Below are 20,350 nucleotides of genomic sequence, written 5' to 3' on the forward strand. Positions count from 1 at the left end.
AGGAATCTGGATTTATCACTCTCACTTCTCAGTATATTAACCGCTTAATGTTTGTTGTTGTCGACAGAAAAAGTCACTTTCATTTGAACCGCGATTCCCAAAGTTGGAGTACAAGGCACAATAACAGTTCTCTGGTTGGTATTGCCTTCTTATCTATGGCTCAAATTAGAGTAATGTTTTATGGCACAGAGGTATTCGGTAAGTATCAAATTGTTATGGCTTTCGTGGCCTCTTGTTGACGAATTGCCTATTGGCTTCTCTCTCGGTTTTTCCGGTCGACTTTTTTTTTATGATTTGTTTCTGGCGTTTCACCAGCGCGAGTGGTTGTCATTGTCAAAGCTTCCCCCCCCCCCCCCCCCCTCCCCGACTGATTTTGGTGGACTGGAATCGATCTCGCGGCCGCAGATTGTATGTGTCTGGCGCGTCAAGGTCCGAAGACTTTTCTGTGGTCATTCCCGTTGCGGTTATCCCCTTGCTAGCTGCAACGGTCGTTCGCTGCACAACAAGAATCCAAGATCCGTTCACCTTGAGGCTTTCCTCTTTCTTGTTGAAGCTATTGACGTATTTGTGTATTTCTGTAGCTCTCCTGAACAAGCGGGTGTGATAGCCCTTCTCTACAGCAAGAACTTCCGTGTCGGCAAATTTTACCATGTGGTCGGCATGACTGAAACTTTCGTAACGCGAGTAAGACAAATATGCGAGCCACAGCACCTCAGACTCGAGATGCAACACCTGGAAAGCGTTCTGAGGAGCACTGGGTACTCCACTAACTACATAACAAGTGTCACAGTCGGAAAAAGAAATGTCAGAAGCAGCCTTTCTGCCATACATTCCCATAGTGACAGACAGAATCGGCCGCATATTGCATGGAGTATTTACAAACCGATAAAGAAGACCAAACAGTGTCTCAGATCGGCAAAGGAGAAAAGGGACCCACTTGTAATGTTGGGAACACACCGTATACCATGAACATGTGGAAAATTCTATGTTGGAATCGCTGGACTATCAGTGAATACCGGGATCACTCAACACAGGGCCATTGTAGCTGGAGAAGGTGGAGAAATCGGCCGTGGCGGAGCACGCGCTTTGTGAGACCAACCACATAGCGAAATTCGCCAATACGGAAGTTCTTGCTGTAGAGAAGAGCTATCACACCCGCTTTTTCAGGGGAGCTATGGAAGTACACAAACATGACAATGGCTTCAGCAAGAAAGAGGATAGCTTCAACGTGAACGCATCCTGGATTGCCGTCATGCATCGAACAATCGCTGCAGGTATCAAGGGGAGAACCGTAGCCGGAATGACCACGGTAAAAGCCTTGGACGTTGGCGCACATAATATGTGGCCGCGAGCTCGACTCCTGTGCACGACCAGTAATGGAGGGCAAAGCTTTGACAATGCCAGCCACTCGTGCTGGCGAAACGTAAGAAAAATCATCACACAAACGTCGGCCGAAGAACTCGAGACAGTAGCCAACAGGCAGTTTGACGTATTGGATCTCATAAAGAATTAAATTAAAAATAACTACCAATTCAAAATAAAATTTAAAACATGTCACCAGCCAGTCTTTCTGCAAATTATTTGATTATTTTGACTCAAGGATTGAAAATTTCGGTTACCTGTATGGCAAGTTTCAGAGTTTATTTTAAAGTTACTTGTCAAGTTCAGTGCATTGTAAACAGGCTTCTGTCGTTACAGATGTAAGTAATTACTTTCTTAGATACATGCCAAAATAATCAATATCGCAGAGTACGTGTTTGTACTTTGACGGGTCACTGACGGTAACGAAATTTTTAATATGAGGATGATTGCTTGATCAATCAAAACCGGCCATCAGTTTATAAATTTTACACTGAAATGAATATCGCTTACTCCACAAACTAAAAAAGTAAATATTATGCCACTAATAGAAGAAAAACAACAGCTGCATAATTTAACTAAGGGAGTTGCAGTTTGTTGTTTCAGAGTAACATATTGACTGCTAATTTCGTAGGTTTCATTTACCTGACAGAAGCGCAACTAGTACACTGTCCAGATGCGTTAATGTGATCACGCTGCGAGATGTGCAAAAAGAGTCAATGAGGTTGTAGAAGGTCCCGACAGGGACATGGAGACACGCCAACTCCAGTGCCGTGGTCAGTGCGCTAGGTTTCTCTGTTGTGGATCCATCGCCCGAATATCCCGATCGAGGGGGTCCCACGTATTCTCCACTGGGTTTAAATCGGAGAGTCTGGTGACCAGGGGAGTGCGGTAAACTCATAGAAGTCGAAAGGTGCGAGATACAGGCGGTAGGCTGGATGAGGTAAAAGAGCCTAATGAAGTTTTGTGAGTTCTTCCCGGGTGCGCAGAATTATGTGAGGCCTTGCGTTGTCATGGAGGAGGAGGAGGAGAAGTTCGTTTGCATTTATGTGGCGACGAAGACGTTAAAGTCGTTTCTTCAGTTACCTAAGTGTAGCACAATTCACTTCTGAGTGATCGTTGAACCATGAAAGAGGATTTCAAATACAATAAAGCATTCTGAGTCCAAGAAGGCGGTCTCCATGACTTCACCGGCTGAGGGTGCAGCTTTGAAATTTTTCTTCGGAGGGGAGGTGGCGTTGTGCCACTCCATAGAGTGCCGTTTTGTTTCCAGTTCGAAGTGATGAACCCATCTTTCATCGTCTGTAACGATATTCGAGAAAAAAACTGCCACGATCAGTCTCGTAACTTGTAAGCAAGTCTGCATAAATGGTCCTTCGTTGGTCTTTGTGGTCTTCTGTTAGGCGGAGAGGAACCAAGTGGGCAAACACTTTTGAGTACCCCAACTGGTGGACGAGTGTATCAGCACCACCGACAGAAACATCCAGTTGAACAGCGAGGTGTCTAACTGTGATCCGTCTATCACTTCTAATGAGACTGTCCGCACGTGCCAACATTACAGGAGCCACAGCTGTGTGCGGCCAGACAGTACGCGGAACATTGGACAAGTTTGCGCGACCTTGTTGCAGTGATGACATACTAAAAGATTTTGATCAAGGCACTCAGGAAGATGCAATATTTCTTGATTTCCGAAAAGCATTTGAATCAGCACCACACCTACGCCTATTGCCAAAGTTCGACCATATGGGGTATCGAGTGAAATTTGTGATTGGACTGGGGACTTTTAGGAAGGGAGGACGTAGTATGTTATCTTGGATGGCGAAACATCCTCAGACATAGAAGTAACTTTGAGTGTGCCCAGGGAAGTGTGTGGGACCCTTGCTGTTCATGTTGCAGACATTATTAATACTAACCTCAGACTTTCTGCAGATGATGCAGGTATCTATAATGAAGTACTGTCTGAAAGGTGAGCGTTACAGAGATGCTGAAGAAACTGAACTGGTAGCTCTTGAAGAAAGACGCAACTATTACGATAAAGCCTACTAACAAAGTTTCAAAAATCGGCTTGGAATGCTGACTCCGGGAATATAATATAACCCACTACGTATCGATCACATAGGAATTGTGAGGGCTGGATTAGAATAATTATAGCACACACTAAGGCATTTAGACAGTCATTCTTCCCGCGCTCCAAACATGAATGGAACGGGAAGAAACCCTCATAATTGATACAAGGAGACGCATCTCCTGCCAAGCACTTGGTGGTGGTTTGCAGATTACGGATATGGATGTAGATAATACTGTCAACTGATACATCAAACGTGAGACACTAATTTGACTGACATTGTATTAAAACGTAAGTAAATCAAATTTTCAAAGTTAATTTAGACAAGAATCAACGTTATCATGTGGTTCCAAACCATCACAACACTGTTGTGCGTTTTAACTTTACAGAATTTGAAACAGATAATGAGGTGTTATGTAATGGAAAAATTACTTACTGCTGTCAACTGTCGAAGCAATATTTCTCTTCAGGTACTTAGGCATGTCAACGTTATTCCAGCTGACTGATCGCTTCGCTATGTTAACAAGGTCAGCTATCTCCATGTTGAAGGCCACTTCAAATTGTACCAGCTGAAACTGCAGAATCTCCTTTCTTCTGATTTTTCTCATTGCGTCACCTAAAGAGACATTGAAATGTGTATTTTAGGCTTTTAGGTAAACAAATTAACGTATCATATTTGCACTGCCTGACAAAAAGGTGGGGCACCAAGAAGACAAGGTCGGATGTTTGTATAACTTTGTACGTGTACACGCCATTGGCGGGTATGTATATGAGAAGAGTTGCAATTGTGTTGTCGGAGTTATAGATCTCTGTGATGAGTAGAACGGCGACCATAGTACATCAGTGTTGTCGGTGTTTCGTGTTGTTACCAAGCCTGATAGGGAATGTACAGGCCGTCAGCAGCGTCAGATGCTGAGTGATTGCTGTGAAGGGCATGGGGATTCTGTGTACACGTGTGAGACAGCATTATCAGCACCTGACATAGTTTGGAGGGGGCCTTATTGTGGGTCACCATTTGGCCTGTAGGTCGAATCGAGCAATATTTTTGGGGTATTCGGATGTGACAGTGGTCAGACGTTGGACTCCACGAGAAAGTCCGGAACAGACATTCTCGTCCTCTAGGTTCCTATCCACCACGTCTGACCACCACAAGGGAAGACCGCTGTATTGTTCATCAAGTGCATCGTAACCCGTTAACATCTGCATCTGCCATCCGACAACAGCTAATAAACTCCCCCCAACGTTCTGTGTCATCCTACTCCACAGGTCGGATACTAGTAGCAGCCGGAATAGTGATTACCCTCGCATGCGTAGGCTGCCGTCAACACAACAGAAAAGCCTGTTCTACGTTCGTAGGCTTCCACGGCCGGTGGCTATTTGGATAACATAATTTTGAGTATTGCTCCGCCTCACTGCAAACTACAAAAACAACTAAATTGACAACGTTTCGACCGACTTGCTACGGCTCTCTCCAGGCCCCAAAACCCAAAATTATATTATCCAAAAAGAAACGGGTGTGTTTGGAGCGGTACCTTTACTGGAAACATGGACTGCTGATGAATGGTGTCGCAGTGTGTTCGGCGACGAATCGTGGTTCTGAACTACTCCGAATGACCATCGTATGCGAGTCTGGAGGCGGCTTGGGAAAAGGTTCCCTTCATTTAATGTTTTGGAGAGGCACAGAGGTGCTACTCCAGACGTCATGGTGTGGGCAGCCATCGGGTATGACTTTAGGTTACTGCTGGTAGTGACTGAGCGACTCCATCAGTATTACGGTGCGCCACGGAATTCCTAGATCTTCATGACTTACCTCTCAAGTTATCCCATTTTTCAACAGGACAATGCGCGTCCGCACATGGCACATGTCTTTATGAGCTATCTGTGTAATGTTGAGGTATTCCCGTGTACAGCTAAAAGCCAGAAATACATCTCCGAGAGAATATGTGTGGCACCAGCTTGGACGTCAACTGCGTCCCAGTGCCAGTATGCACGATGTCGGGGGCCAGTTCCAACATTTGTGGACCAGCTTGTCTCAGGAGAGGGTATAATGGCTTTCTGACACCCTTACCAACCGAATTAGTGTACGCATCCAGGCCAGGGCAGGTCATACTGAGATGTGGGAGCATACTACCAAGTTCCTTGTGAATCTGACTCGATTTTGATAATAACTGAAATAACATCACATAACCTATCAACCTGTGAAGTTTCGCCTGGTTTCCTCCTCTCCTTCTGGGAGCTCCGCTTTTCTGTCGGGCAGTATATAATGTAACTCCGCCATAGCCGGTCCCAAGCTCGGTTGAAAAAGGAGGGGGAGGAGTAACACCTCATAAAAAAACCTTGGTTCACCTGGCCCGGGTGATAGTACGTCGTGAGGGCCCCTTGCCAGGGACACGGTGAAGACCTCAACGGCAGTGAAGGCAGCGATGAAGATCATCGGTACGGCGGAACTGGCGGAAGAGGTAATCTTGCTTTTTGGGATACTATAAAAGCTATCGTCCAAGGTTATTTGGACAAAGGGCACGACGGTTCCACAGGTTGGTGGCGGTAACCTACAGCGTCTGTTCCACATGTTAGTGGCGGCTGATCTATAAAACTCAGAAGTAGAACTCTGAGCTTAACTAGACTGAAATCTCAATTTCAGTCACAAACCCAGTCCAATTAAATCAACATGGATACCGCACGGTTGAAAAACCGCAAGTGGTCTATTCGGATTCTGGGGAGACCACAGAAGTGTGCATGGAGGTAAATCGGAGTACCTCAAAACCCCGTAATAACAAAATCAAACCCAAATCTAGGATTTGGCTAATGACATTTAATGTAAATTCTCTCTTAAAAATGGGAAAACTAAAAAACATCCTGGACAAATCCAGAGAACGTAAAATCAAAATTATTGCATTTCAGGAATCACGATATACAGATGAAAATCCTTTTGATTCGGAAGGATACAGGATATACAAAGGAAAACCTGGAAAACGAGCCATGGCAAATTGTCCACAATTTGGAACTGGATTTATAGTAGATACATCAATACTTGATTCAGTCACAACTTTCAAATCTTACTCGGATCGGCTCTCCACGATGACAATAAAATCAGCTAATAAGATATACACCCTAATCAACGGACATGCACCAACTAACATCACTAACAAAAACAAAATAGAAGAAGTAGAAGAATTCTGGAACCAATTAGATAATATTCTCCAAAAAATCCCAAATAACCATGTCAAAATCCTTATGGGCGATTTCAATGCACAAATCGGTAAAGAAAAGAAATATCGATATTGGGTAGGTAAATGGTCAGGGTATACACAGACCAACCGGAATCGCATGCGACTCACTGAAATCTGCAAAAACCATGACCTATTTTCCAAATCAACATTTTTCAAGAAAAGAGCCTCGAAAACGAAAACTTGGATCTCACCTAATCCATTACTAGGTGAATATCAGTTGGATCATGTAATGATCTCCCGCGTAAATACAGTAGAAATCATGAAACTTAAAGTCCTTAATAGACTAGACCTAGATTCCGACCATTACCCAACAAAATTCTCCCTAGATGTCATTCCAGAAAAAAGAAAATTCACTAAGAAATCTCCACACCGTAAATATGATGTACAAAAGATAAATGGCAATGAACAATTTACAAAAGAAACGCAAAATTTAAAACCACAAAATTGGCAACAACTGCAAGCAGGACTTTTAAATGCAGCTGAAACTGTAGCACCGCAAACAAGAACACGTAAACACCCATGATGGACAGATGAGTGTGACCAACTGATAAATCTCAGACAACAGGCGTGGCAAAATTGGTTGTGCAACAAAAATCAAAAGACCCTGGAAGATCTCAAAGATACCAGGAAAACAGTCACAAAAGCAATACGAACAGTCCGTAAACAACACGAAGACAAAAAGCTGCAAGACATAGAAAATGATTTCAAGAAAAACAATTCCCGAAATTTCTACAGAGTATTCAAACAAAAATTAACAAAGTACTCTCCTCCATCACTCCAGTTCAAAAATGACCATGGGGAAATTGCTCATACCAACAACGAAAACTGTGAAATTCTTGCAAAATACTTTTCTAAATTACTGAATTGTGAAAAGCCTGCAGAAAAATTTGAGTTCCATCGTACACAACGAAACCCAGACCCAAAGCCACCAAGTTTACAAGAGATTAAAGAGATAATTCAGTCACTGAAAAATAACAAAGCATCAGGAGAAGACCAAATCATCGCAGAATTATGGAAAAATGCAGGAGAAAATCTTATTGCAAAACTCAAAGAAACTATACATGAAATCTGGAAAACTGAAAAAATCCCCACAGATTGGAAGACTGCAATCATATATCCTCTGTACAAAAAAGGAAGTAAAACAGACCCCAACAACTATCGTGGAATCTCTTTATTGTCAATAACATACAAAATTCTGTGTAAAGCCCTACTAAACCGCGCAGAACCTCAGCTGGATTCAAAACTTGGCGAATACCAAGGTCGGTTCAGAAAAGGTCGTTCATGCGTAGAACAAATCCTTAACTTGAAACACTCAATGAAATATTTACACAGTACTTCAAACAAAAGTTACGTCATCACGTTTGTCGACTTTAAAAAAGCATATGACAGTATAGACCGAGAAGCCCTTTTTGAAGTATTAGCAGAATTTAGACTAGATCAAAAGACAACAAACATCATAAAAGAAACACTCACGGGGACCAAATCCAAAGTAAAATTTATGGGAGAATTGAACACAGAATTTGAAATAGACACAGGAGTACGACAAGGGGATGTACTGTCCCCAGTGCTCTTCAATTGTGCTCTTGAAAAAGTTGTTAGAGAATGGAAAAAAGCAGGTGCACCAGCACACAGACTGGGACCAAGACATAAGGGCATAGAATCAGACTGTTTAGCATTTGCTGATGACATGGCACTGATCGCACAAGACATTACCGATGCACAGAAACAGCTAGAATTATTACAAGAACAGGCAGCTAAAATAGGATTACAAATTTCATTTGAAAAAACAAAATTTATGACTGACATCAAAGACGCACCTTCTGATCTCAAAATTGGTAATAACTACATCTCTCGAGTAAAAGAATTTAAATATTTAGGTGAATGGATTGCAGAAAATTGTAATGAAAAGAAATCTGTCAGATCAAGAGTCCAGAAAATGGAGACGGCGTTTCAGTTAACAAAAAACATTTACAACAAAAAGAGTCTCTCGTGGAACTGCAAAATACGACACTATACAACAGTAATTAGACCCGAAGCGCTCTACGCATCTGAGACACTAAACCTTCAACACAGAACACTAAAAGAGGAATTAGAAGTGAAAGAACGTAAGATAATGAGGAAAATCCTAGGACAAAGAACTAAAGATGGGGTACATTATCCAAAACCCAATGCAGAAATATATAAAAATACCTCCAAAATAACAGACACAATGCGCATGAGAAGAATCCAATTCATGGGGCACTTAGAAAGAATGGACTCAAACAGGTTAACGCACAAAATCCATACATTTTTAAAGAACAAAACTACAAGACCGAACTGGTACAAATGGTACGGAAAAAGACCTGAGAGAATTAGGGTCTCCAAGTCTACATGATAGAAATGAAATCAGAAAAATCACAAACACACGGGGTTTTGAGGAAGAAGAGAGAAAAACTAACCGACATACATGGTCTACGCAACGAAAGCTAGCCCATTCGTTGTTCATGAAGGAATACTGGGCGAAAAGGAAGGCCAACAAATGTTGATTACGCGTGGTCCTAAGTGACCCATCCGCGAAGAAGAAGAAGAAGAAGAAGAAGAAGAAGAAGAAGAAACACACCTTTTTCATTTTATCGATCGCTGATGTTTCACATTAATAATTAAACAATATATTTGGGTAACTTTGTTAGCAGAGGTGGTATGCCATGCTAAGCACTAGAAGCAAAAATTACATGACTACTCACCTGACATACTTGTATGAAAGATGACCAATAAAAAGTAGGCAACTCACGTCTCTAAGAACCATTGATCGCAACATACCAGCGTGACATTCAAACCGTAACTAGTTTCATCTTGCTCGATCAGTTCAGTTGCAGTGGAGGAATAGTTTACTACAGAAGTGTTTGTATATTTTTATAAAGCTACAAAAAAACAAGTATTTGGGCCCAAAGGAAGTGTTATAAATGTAATAAAAGTGCAGGGTAATGTTTGTACAGCTTGACGTGTTTTGATTTCGTACTTAGCAATTAGATCCATAGGGGGCAACGGCCTTGCCGCAGTGGATACACCGGTTCCCGTGAGATCACCGAAGTTAAGCGCTTCTTGATGCAATAATTTACCAACAGCCGTATGATTTGTAGAAGTTTATTTTACTTTATGAACTTCTATGTGCTGCTACCAGTTTCGGCATTACATTGATACCATCTTCAGGCCCCACTCGTCATAGTCGTAAAGTCGCTATACACGGAAGGAGCCATATAACTGGATCCGTGAATCAATCGTCCTGCAACAGCTCTTGGTGGCCAGGCAACACAGGCGATTTGCGAACAGCGACTTTACGACTATGACGAGTGGGGCCTGAAGATGGCATCAATGTAATGCCGAAACTGGTAGCAGCACATAGAAGTTCATAAAATAAAATAAACTTCTACAAATTATACGGCTGTTGGTAAATTATTGCATCAAGAAGTTCATGCCAGCCGTCGTCCCACGATCCATAATGGATCAACGAAGATAAGAAGTTAAGTGCTGTGGGGCGTGGCGGGTACTTGGATGGATGGGTGACCATCCAGGCCGCCATGCGCTGTTGCCATTTTTCGGGCTGCACCCAGCCTCGTGATGCCAATGGATGAGCTACTCGACCGAATAGTAGCGGCTCCGGTCAAAGAAAACCATCATAACGACCGGGAGAGCGGTGTGCTGACCACACACCACTCCTATCCGCATCTTCAACTGAGGATAACACGGGGGTCGGATGGTCACGATGGGGCCACTTGTGGCCTGAAGATGGAGTGCAATTAGGTCCATAGCATATTCTGGTGAGAGCCAAATCATTATGACCACTGCCCACCCGCGAGACAGAAAGCCGACGTGTGGCTTTGTAGGCTTGTGATGAGGTAAGGATAGTACATGCCACGGTCCAAACAGTGTCTAGAATGGATCAGTAAAAAAATAGAGAAACGTCAAGAGGGTGTTAAAGTTGCATGTGTTCTTTATATTCTCCCCTCATTTTAGTACAACGCACAGAACCTTCATAGACTGCAGGAAAAAAATGTAGCACCCTCAAGGACTGTGTTCAGTGACACCAGGGTATAACATGTGCACCTTCAGGTGTTGTAGTTTTAGGAATTCATTTGTCACGCCCATCAGCGGTCAGATGGCGCTCAGGAGGCCTGTCTGTACATCCTCTGTTTTGACTCTGCAGGCAGTAGCTATGCAGAGTTTAGAGATGAATAGTGTTTACGACACTCTTTTAGGGTACAATCATGCGCCATCGACTACGCACGCCTTTTGAACAGCTTCGCAATTTGACGGGGCGAATTGCTCACCTGCGGATGGATGTATCGACGGACCGTTAGACATGTTGGGTACAATGTATAGCTCTCGTGCCGCTGTTTTCGACAGTGCTCTGTGAAACATTCCCACACCTGTAGACCAGGTTCTGGACGTCAGTGTAATACAGATGGATGCCAAAAACGACGCAGTGTGCGAGAAGCAGTGACCGACCCAACATCATCCAGGGACGGAATCTGGGAACATGTTAGACCTGGTGCGTCATCAGGGGCCACTGGGAACCGTCTGCTCATAGCGGGACTAAGAACACCTGTGCTCTTGGTCAGACTGCAGCTGTCTCCACGACACCGCCAAGCATGGCCACTCTGCTGTAGCAAAAGAATTGACTGCAGCGTGCAATAACATTGTCTTCCGTGATGAGAGTAGGTTCTGTCTGTATGTGAGTGATGAACGTATACGTGTAAAGCGTGGACTAGGTGAGCTGACTATTGCAGCTTCCATTCCCCCACGACACACAGATCCTTCCCGTGATTAAGGGTGTGGGGGCCATCAGTTTCGACTCGCGTCACATTTGGCATTTCCGCAGGGTGAAGTAACCAGTGGTCGCTACATTGCACAGGCTGTTTTCCCCGTGCTACTGTCATTTTTTCAACAGGAAGGTGGTACGCTTTTTCAGCAGAACATTACACGTTCACAATAATGTGTTCTCCGTGATGTACAACTACCCTGGCCAGAAAGATCACCAGATCTCTCGCCATTTCAACGCGTATAGGGCATGATTACACGTGAACATATTCGTTCTCCGGAGCGAGGGGGAGGGGGCTGAAAAAACCATTGCTGAATTGCAACAAATGGTGCAAAACGCTTGGGACAGTCTATCACAAGATGCCACTTTGCACCTTTATGATCATTTAGAAGTGAGAATACACACTCTCTTGGTCGCCAGAGGGGGATGCACTGTGTACTGATGGGACGGTTTGGGTATCCTTTACTGTGACATGTGTGTTTCGTGTGGTCTGAATTTACTATCAAATACTCCTACAATGATGGACAACCTGCCACCTAACTTTTCAGTAAAATGAGCTTGTCCTTGATGGTGTTGTGTTTCTTTCCCAGCAGCGTACAATCATGTGAAACTCTCAGAAAAGTCGCTCTGTTCAACTCACACATCACATTGTCTTGAATGTCGGTTAAGTCGTCAAAGCATTGAGCCTTCATGAGAATTTCTGCACCGTGTCGTTTTGAGGCAGTTTCGTATGAGAACACTAAATCTCGTCTCCCGTGATTATTTTTTCTAGAAAAGAATTGTCCGCGGTTTGCTTTTCAATCAAGTCACGGCGAGCGTCCATGCTTCTTCGTTTTGATTGGGAATCAAAGTTTCCGGGACAAACTTTGCACACAGTTTTCGCTTCTTCAAAACATTTTGTGGAATGTCTTGTATACTTGACTTAGAGATGCTGCTCCACCGCGATTTGTGACACAAATACGTTGGCACATTGCCGTCGCACGTAAACTAATTAACACTACCTGCTCACAACTGAGTGGTCAAACGCACATCTTTGTTTTACAGTTGTTCATTCAAGCTGTCACTGCGCTGACGTCGCTTATTCATCAGTGTCGGAACTTTTTAGACAGACACTGTATAAGAACTGCACAGGCGAATAGGAAATCATTTATTGCGGACCGGAAACGGGGAAATTCACAGTCATAAGCTGTATTACTAAAAGGCCAGTTGTTATATCCTGTCGCCTGGGAACGAGTATCTCGTAAGCTGGTGTCGCGAGCGTTTATGGAAAGTGGTTGGTGGACGGTGGAACCACGAGAAGGCGACACAGTGAGGGATTTCCGCTCCTCATCATAGAACGAGGTCAGACGCGTGGCCGTTCTGTAGGGCACAGTAGGTGGCGGTCTGTGAACTCAGGATCATCGAGATTGGATCGTGGATCAGTGGAGACGTGTCGCCTGGTCGGACGAATCACATATCTTGTAACAACACTAGGTCGAAGGTAACGTCTGGATACGCCGCCACCAAGACGAACGGCTACTCGAAACACGCACCGCGTCACAGAGCAAGGCGGTGGGTGCAGTATTGCGCCATATTGAACATTTACCCTTTGTCCTACGGGACCTCTGACAGTATTCGAACGCACCATGACGGCTGTGACCTACGTATACATTATTGCAGTTTACTTGCCTCCCTCAATGCTTGATGCCTTTCCCGATAGCGATGACGTCGTCCAGCAGTATAGCTGTCCGTGTCACAAAGTCGAATTCGTTCTATAGATGTTTGAGAAGCCTGATAGCGACCTCATGTTGATGTCTCCGCCAAGAAATTCACCTGGTCTGAGCCCTATGGAACACATCTAAGAAGCTACCAGGCGCCATATTTGCTTCAGCTATCCACCAGCCCGTAAATTACGTGATCTGTGTGCAGACACCTGATGCCACATACCTCCGGAACCGCCTCCCCCCCTTTCCAAAGACTTGATGAAACATGCTAAGCAGTAGGGTTGGGAAGAACCAACCAGTTAAAACCGATACCCGTATTTTAGTTGTGAATAATCGATATTTTTCGGCACTTGCTTGGTCTCGGTTATACTAGATATTTTCCTTTTTTACTAATAACTGGTATAAAACCCATGTACCAACTTTCCCTAGCAGTGGTGCTAAAACTTTTCGTTTTAGATAAAACCTTTTGAAAAAACTAGTTAAGTAGGGCGTTTTGTTTCCTATGAAAAACTGATATCGTCTATAAACGATGTTGTTTCTAATGAAAGGAGACAAATGAAAGTTCAACACATTACAGAACGTATTTAAGAACAGACTATAGTTGGAGCCACAAGCGATGGCGGTCGAGTTTGCACTTGTTCTGCGCATCTACGTCACGTATTCTGCGACAGCCAATGGGCGTTCAGTAGTGTTGTGTGTGCTCTACTGTGGATGTCAGAGCTAATGCGAGAATTAAACGTGATCGTAGCGAGTTGTTTAGTGCATTTCGTTTCTATTTGTTCCTAGTTGTCATGGCTGATTGCGGTGGTAAGTGAAAATTCTGCATAAGCAAGCGAGAGGCATAATTTGCAGGTTATGCGCTTTCTTCAAGCGGAAACGATGCCGTCGCTTGGAATGGTCAACAATGCAATCCCCATCCGTTCCTCGATATGGGTAAACCGCCATTGTTCGTGCATCGGCGTATCACGTAATTTTTCCTGGTAAATGTTCTATTTTGTCCACGATCTGAGTTGTTCGTTTCAATTTTTTGAAAACGATTTTTTTTCAGGAGAAAATCAGTTATATTCAAATTCCCGTAAAAAAGTGAAGATATATATTTTAGAAGAAACCAGCCTCTTCATTAGAAGTAGTTAAAGAGAAACAACGCTGCAAATTTTGCACAAAAGGCTTATTGTTCGTCTGACACTTCTATGAAATAATAAAAGAGAAAGGAAGTGATGGTAACAGTAATAAATCTTTTGATTCTTGCTTAACAATCCATTCGTAGTTTATAATGCAAAAATAAAACAGCTGATCAGCAGCCAGTGTCTACATAATATGCCTTTATCTGCTTGTAAGCCCTCGAAAAACGACAACTTAACACAAAAAACAGAGCTCTCCTAGCTCAGTTGTCACCCTTTATCATTAAACTATTTATAAAGTCCAAATACTGGTATGATCCTCGATTGTAATGTGATTTTTGTAACATACATTTTAAACAGTAGAAAGAGTAGAGAATACTGGTGAATTCTTTGTAGTCTTGAAGCCTCATTTCTTTTTGAGGAATGCAGCGGACGGTGGATGGACTACGTTTTCTTTTCTTTGCCTCTTTTATTCGAAATTTTGATTCTATGTACCGTGAAAGGTATAATGCGAAAGTGTGCGCAATTCGTAGCATTTTTCCATCTTTGTGCGATGTCTACGTTTATTGTTGGAAATAATGGTAATAAACTGAAAATCGGTTATTTTGGGCGGTTTTAACAGACAGGTTAAACTGGAGGTGGAATAAAAACGATGTAGCCGAAAACGGGTTTTTTCAACGATAAGCGCCATTTCTACTAAGCACAATCGCTGTTGTACTGCCTTCCTAACGAGGACAAACGTGGTATTAAGGAGGTCGTAATGTTTTGGCTCATGAATGTAGTTCAAGGTCTAAGAAGCCGCATGCCACTACACTCCGACAAACAGTACTGTAGCAAAGCGAACTGGACTTGTTCTTTTGAGTCAAGCTAGCACAAGGAGTAGTCAAAGTTTTAATTGTCACCTTGAAAAAATAATGTTACATAATTAATTTTGTCTCTGTTTGCAGGTATGCCTCAAAAGTTCTGGTACATATTGAAATCCCTGTACCATAGGCCCGTGGCACGCCGCATGAGGAAGCAAAACAAAATGCCATAGACTATTGCAAAAGTGGTGTAAACAATATGTTCCACGCTCTGGCCCCAAATGGGCCCGATCGACCGCCATGCCATTCTCTGACAATCACGTCATATAATGCGCTACGCGGGACATGTCGTCAGCGCACCGCTTCCCCGCCGTTATCCAGTTTCTGAACTTTAAAACGTCCTTTAATCGCTTGAGTAGCTCCTAAGTTGGCCTCACGAGGGTGAATAAATCCCGTGCCAGTTCTCCCACCAACAAAATATCCCTGACAGTACCAGGAATCGAACCGGAGTTCCTCGCATGGCAGTCAGCCACGCTGACCACACAGTTACGCAGGCGGACGAACTAGAGGCCTATCGTGCAGTAATGCGGTTTTGTGTATTTGAAGGGGAACTGTACAACAGTGCACCAACATACATTGAAGTGACAAAAAGTCATGGGATAGCGATATGCACATATGTTATTGTTGTTGTAGTCTTCAGTCCTGAGACTGGTTTGATGCAGCTCTCCGTGCTACCCTATCTTGCGCAAGCTTCTTCATCTCTTAGTACCTACTGCAACCTACATCCTTCTGAATCTGCTTAGTGTATTCGTCTCTTGGTCTCCCTCTTACGATTTTTACCCTCCACGCTGCCCTCCAATGCTAAATTTGTGATCCCTTGATGCCTCAGAACATGTCCTGCCAACCGGTCCCTTCTTCTTGTCAAGCTGTGCCACAAACTCCTCTTCTCCCCAATTCTATTCAATACCTCCTCATTAGTTATGTGATCTACCCATCTAATCTTCAGCATCCTTTCGTAGCACCACATTTCGAAAGCTTCTATTCTCTTCTTGTCCAAACTATTTATCGTCCATGTTTCACTTCCATACATGGCTACACTCCATACAAATACTTTCAGAAACGACTTCCTGACACTTAAATCTATACTCGATGTTAACAAATTTTTCTTCTTCAGAAACGCTTTCCTTGCCATTGCCAGTCTATATTTTATATCCTCTCTACTTCGACCATCATCAGTTATTTTTCTCCCCAAATAGCAAAACTCCTTTACTACTTTAAGTGTCTTATTTCCCAATCTAATTCCCTCAACATCACCAGACTTAATTCGACTACATTCCATTATCCTCGTTTTGCTTTTGTTAATGTTCATCTCATATCCTCCTTTCAAGATACTGTCCATTCCGTTTAACTGCTTTTCCAAGTCCTTTGCTGTCTTTGACAGAATTACGATGTCATCGGCGAACCTTAAAGTTTTTATTTCTTCGCCATGGATTTTAATACCTACTCCGAATTTTTTCTTTTGTTTCCTTTACTACTTGCGCAATATACAGATTGAATAACATCGGGGAGAGGCTACAACCCTGTCTCACTCCCTTCCCAACCACTGCTTCCCTTTCCTGCTCCTCGACTCTTACAACTGCCATCTGGTTTCTGTACAAATTGTAAATAGCCTTCCGCTCCCTGTATTTTACTCTTGCCACCTTCAGAATTTAAATGAGAGTATTCCAGTCAACATTCTCAAAAGCTTTCTCTAAGTCTACAAATGCTAGAAACGTAGGTTTGCCTTTCCTTAATCTTTCTTCTAAGATAAGTCGTAAGGTCAGTATTGCCTCACGTGTTCCAATATTTCTACGGAATCCAAACTGATCTTCCCCGAGGTCGGCTTCTACCAGTTTTTCCATTCGTCTGTAAAGAATTCCTGTTAGTATTTTGCAGCTGTGATTTATTAAACTGATAGTTCGGTAATTTTCACATCTGTCAACACCTGCTTTCTTTGGGATTGGAATATACATATACATATACATATGGCAATAATATCGCGTACACAACATGTAAAAGGGCAGTGCATTGGCGCAACTGTCATTTCCACTCAGTTGAGTCATGTGAAAAGATTTCCGAAGCGATTATGGCCTCACGACGGGAATTAAAAGACTCTGAACGCAGAGTGGTAGGTGGGGACGGAGATCCACTGTTTCAAGAGTGGCGAGAATACCAAATTCCTGGCATTGCCTCTCAACACGGACGACGCAGTGGCCGACGGCCATCACTTAAACGACCGAGGGCTGCGGCTTTTGTGTAGAGTTAACAGCGCTAACAAGCAACACTACATGAAATAACCGCAGAATTAATGTGCGACTTACGACGAACGTAGCCTATCCGTTAGGCGTTAATGCGCTATAGGAGCAGACGACCGACGCGAATGCCTTTGCTAATAACACGACACCGCCTGCAGCGCCTCTCCTGGGCTCGTGGCCATATCGGTTGGACTCTAGACGACTGGAAACTCGTGGCGTTGTCACATGAGTCCCGATTTCAGCTGGTAAGAGTTGATGATAGGGTTCGAGTGTGCTGCACACCCCTGAAGCCGTGGACCCAAATTATCAACAAAGCACTGTGCAAGCTGGTGGTTGCTTCATAATGGTGTGGACTGTGTTTACAAGGAATGGGCTGGGTCCTCTGGACGTTTGGCTACTTGCAGACCATTTGCAGCCATTCATGGGCGTAATGGTTCCAAACAACAATAGAAATTTTACGGATCAGGCATGTCACCAGCCCACAACTGTTCGCGATTGGTTTGAAGAATTCTGGATAATTCGAATGATTTGACCACCCAGACGTCCCGACATGAATCCCATCGAACACTCATGAGACATAATCGAGAGTTCAGTTCATGCAGAAAATCCTGAAGCAGCAGCTCTTTCGCATTTATGGACGGCTATAGAGGCATTATGGCTCAATATTTCTGCAGGGCTACTTGCAAACCATTTTTAGCCATTTAACGACCTGTTAAATCCATGCCGCGTCGAGTTGCTGCACTTGCTGGGCAAAATGAGGCTCGACACGGTATTATGAGATAGCCCATGACTTTTGGCACCTCAGTATATGACACAATGGTAGTCGGCGCCAACTTTTTGAGTGTGGCCAGACAAGTCTGAATATTAATGAACGAAGTGGCCGACCATCTGCCTGTGAAGTGTAGGGCCTGGTGCTCGAAGACCAGCGTATTTAAGTCGGAGAGATAACGTAAAAAATGAACCCATCTCTTGAATCAATTTTCAGCGTCTTGGACGACCTTTTCAACGTGACAAAGGTCACCACTTCGCTGGGTTAAGCGACTGATCACTTATATTCCAAAAGTCCGTAAACCGAGGAGCCAGTGGTTATGATGCAACGGTGTCAAGCCAATCCGGACGACATCTGCAGCTGCCTAATCACTATCGATGATTGTTGGGTGTGTCATTGTGACGCCAAGACAAAAGAGTGTAGCAAACAGTTGAGAAATGTGGATTTTCGGAAAAATCGAAGATCCAATCATCACAGGGTAAGCTGACGCTGCGTTTCTTGCAGCTAGCTTGGTAAAGGGCTAAGATTTAGCCCGCAAGAAGCAAAACGTCACGGGGACATACTACCGAAATCTACTGATGAGTTTACAATGGACTGCGAAGACGAAGCGTCGTGGAATGGTGTCCATCGGGGTGATTTTGACCCACGACATTGTCCCAGCTCACTTTGCGCAGGATACGGTCAGAGGAGTTGCTTTTTTTGAAATATCATTTTTTACCTCTCCCACCTCAACCCTCCCCCCTCTCCCGAAACTCGGTGTTCTCCTGACATGTCACTCCTTGACTTCTTCCATTGCGCGGTAGGAAGAAGATCTCCAGAATAACCAACAGGTGATTTTCGAGGTGGTTCCTGAACAGCCAAAATGTAGACTTCTACAAGCAAGGTCTCCAAGTCATCCAACCATAAACAAGTTTCACAGTCGCAGCTTGATATTTTGATGGTAATTAAAATTTTATTTCACTTTGTAAAAGAGACATTCAATAATTAAAGAGACAAATTGATGCAGAAATGAAACAGTTTGCCGGAAGAGTTTCCTAGTTTCACGACTTTAGGTTGGCATCACTGAGATGAACTGAGAACAGCTGACGGATAAAAACTGATTTGATTATAATCACATTTACATTTAAAGATGAGTGTCTGCTTGAAATTACCACATTAGTTGAACAACGTTCAGTGATCCGGTGTATTTTACATTACGAAGTTGAGAAACCGGCTTAAATCTTTTATCGAATGGTTTTACAGTATGATGAACGTTGTATGAACTGTGGAAATTTTTATAAGTGGGTAGAACAGTTCAAAAACGGCCGAACCTCAGTGACTGACGAGCCACGTCCTGGCTGGCCAATTGAAATGTAACCATCTTCGCTTGAAACGCACACTGACGACATAATTCGTGAAGACCGACGTGTTACAGTTCGACATATAGCAAAAATCAGTTGTAATAAGTCTTGGCACAGTTCATAGCGTTATCAATAACAAGTTCAACTACAGCAAAACAAGTGTAAAATTGGTCCCCAAAGAGTTAATGCAACAGCACAAGAAAATTACACTGAAGTTGTGTTCAGACTAGAAAGATCAGTGTGAAGGTGAAGATGGCCCTGTTCTAAACAAGATTTTAACGTGTAATGAAACTCGGATTACCACTGTCAACCGGTCCAAAAGGCAAAGCGTAGAATGGAAGTACACCAGCTCACCTGTCCGAAAGAAATTCAGAAGGCTAGCATCAGCGGGAAAAGCCATGTTGACTGACTTTTGGGATGCCCAGGTATCGTCTTCTGTGATTATTTCGAAAATCAGTGCACAACAAACATTGCTTACTACTTAGACATGGTGATGAACAAAGTAAAGACAGCAATGAGGGGAAAAAAGTCGCGAATCTCAAAGGAAAGGCTCGATATTGCTACATGACAACGCTCGCCCTAACACCGCCAACGGACCCAAGGAATCATTGAAAAAATGCACTGGGAGGTACTGCCTCATTGTGTACAGTCCAGATGTGGCTCTCTCTGATTTTCATTTGTTTTGTCCAATCAAGAAGGCATTACATGGGGAAAAAAAGTTCAGCAACAACTAGGACGTCAAAGCGTTAATGGGAAGGTGGCTCAAACTACAAGACGAAGACTTCTTTGCATCAGTCATTAAAAAAAAGCTAGTTCATATGTGGGACAAGTCAATTAATATTGATGGGGATTATATTGAGAAGTAGTA

At 43.3% G+C, this 20,350-nt stretch overlaps 1 protein-coding gene across 1 annotated transcript in view; it reads right to left on the reverse strand.

Annotated features, from left to right (window-relative positions):
- LOC126473298 (uncharacterized) overlaps positions 1 to 20,350 on the reverse strand; it is a 220,765-nt gene that overhangs the window by 104,681 nt on the left and 95,734 nt on the right. The window contains exon 3 of the mRNA XM_050100268.1: positions 3,861 to 4,040. Coding sequence (XP_049956225.1) covers positions 3,861 to 4,040 — 180 coding nt within the window. The remainder of the gene's footprint in view (positions 1 to 3,860; positions 4,041 to 20,350) is intronic.

Source organism: Schistocerca serialis, chromosome 4, assembly GCF_023864345.2.
Source record: "Schistocerca serialis cubense isolate TAMUIC-IGC-003099 chromosome 4, iqSchSeri2.2, whole genome shotgun sequence".
NCBI lineage: Eukaryota > Metazoa > Arthropoda > Insecta > Orthoptera > Acrididae > Schistocerca > Schistocerca serialis.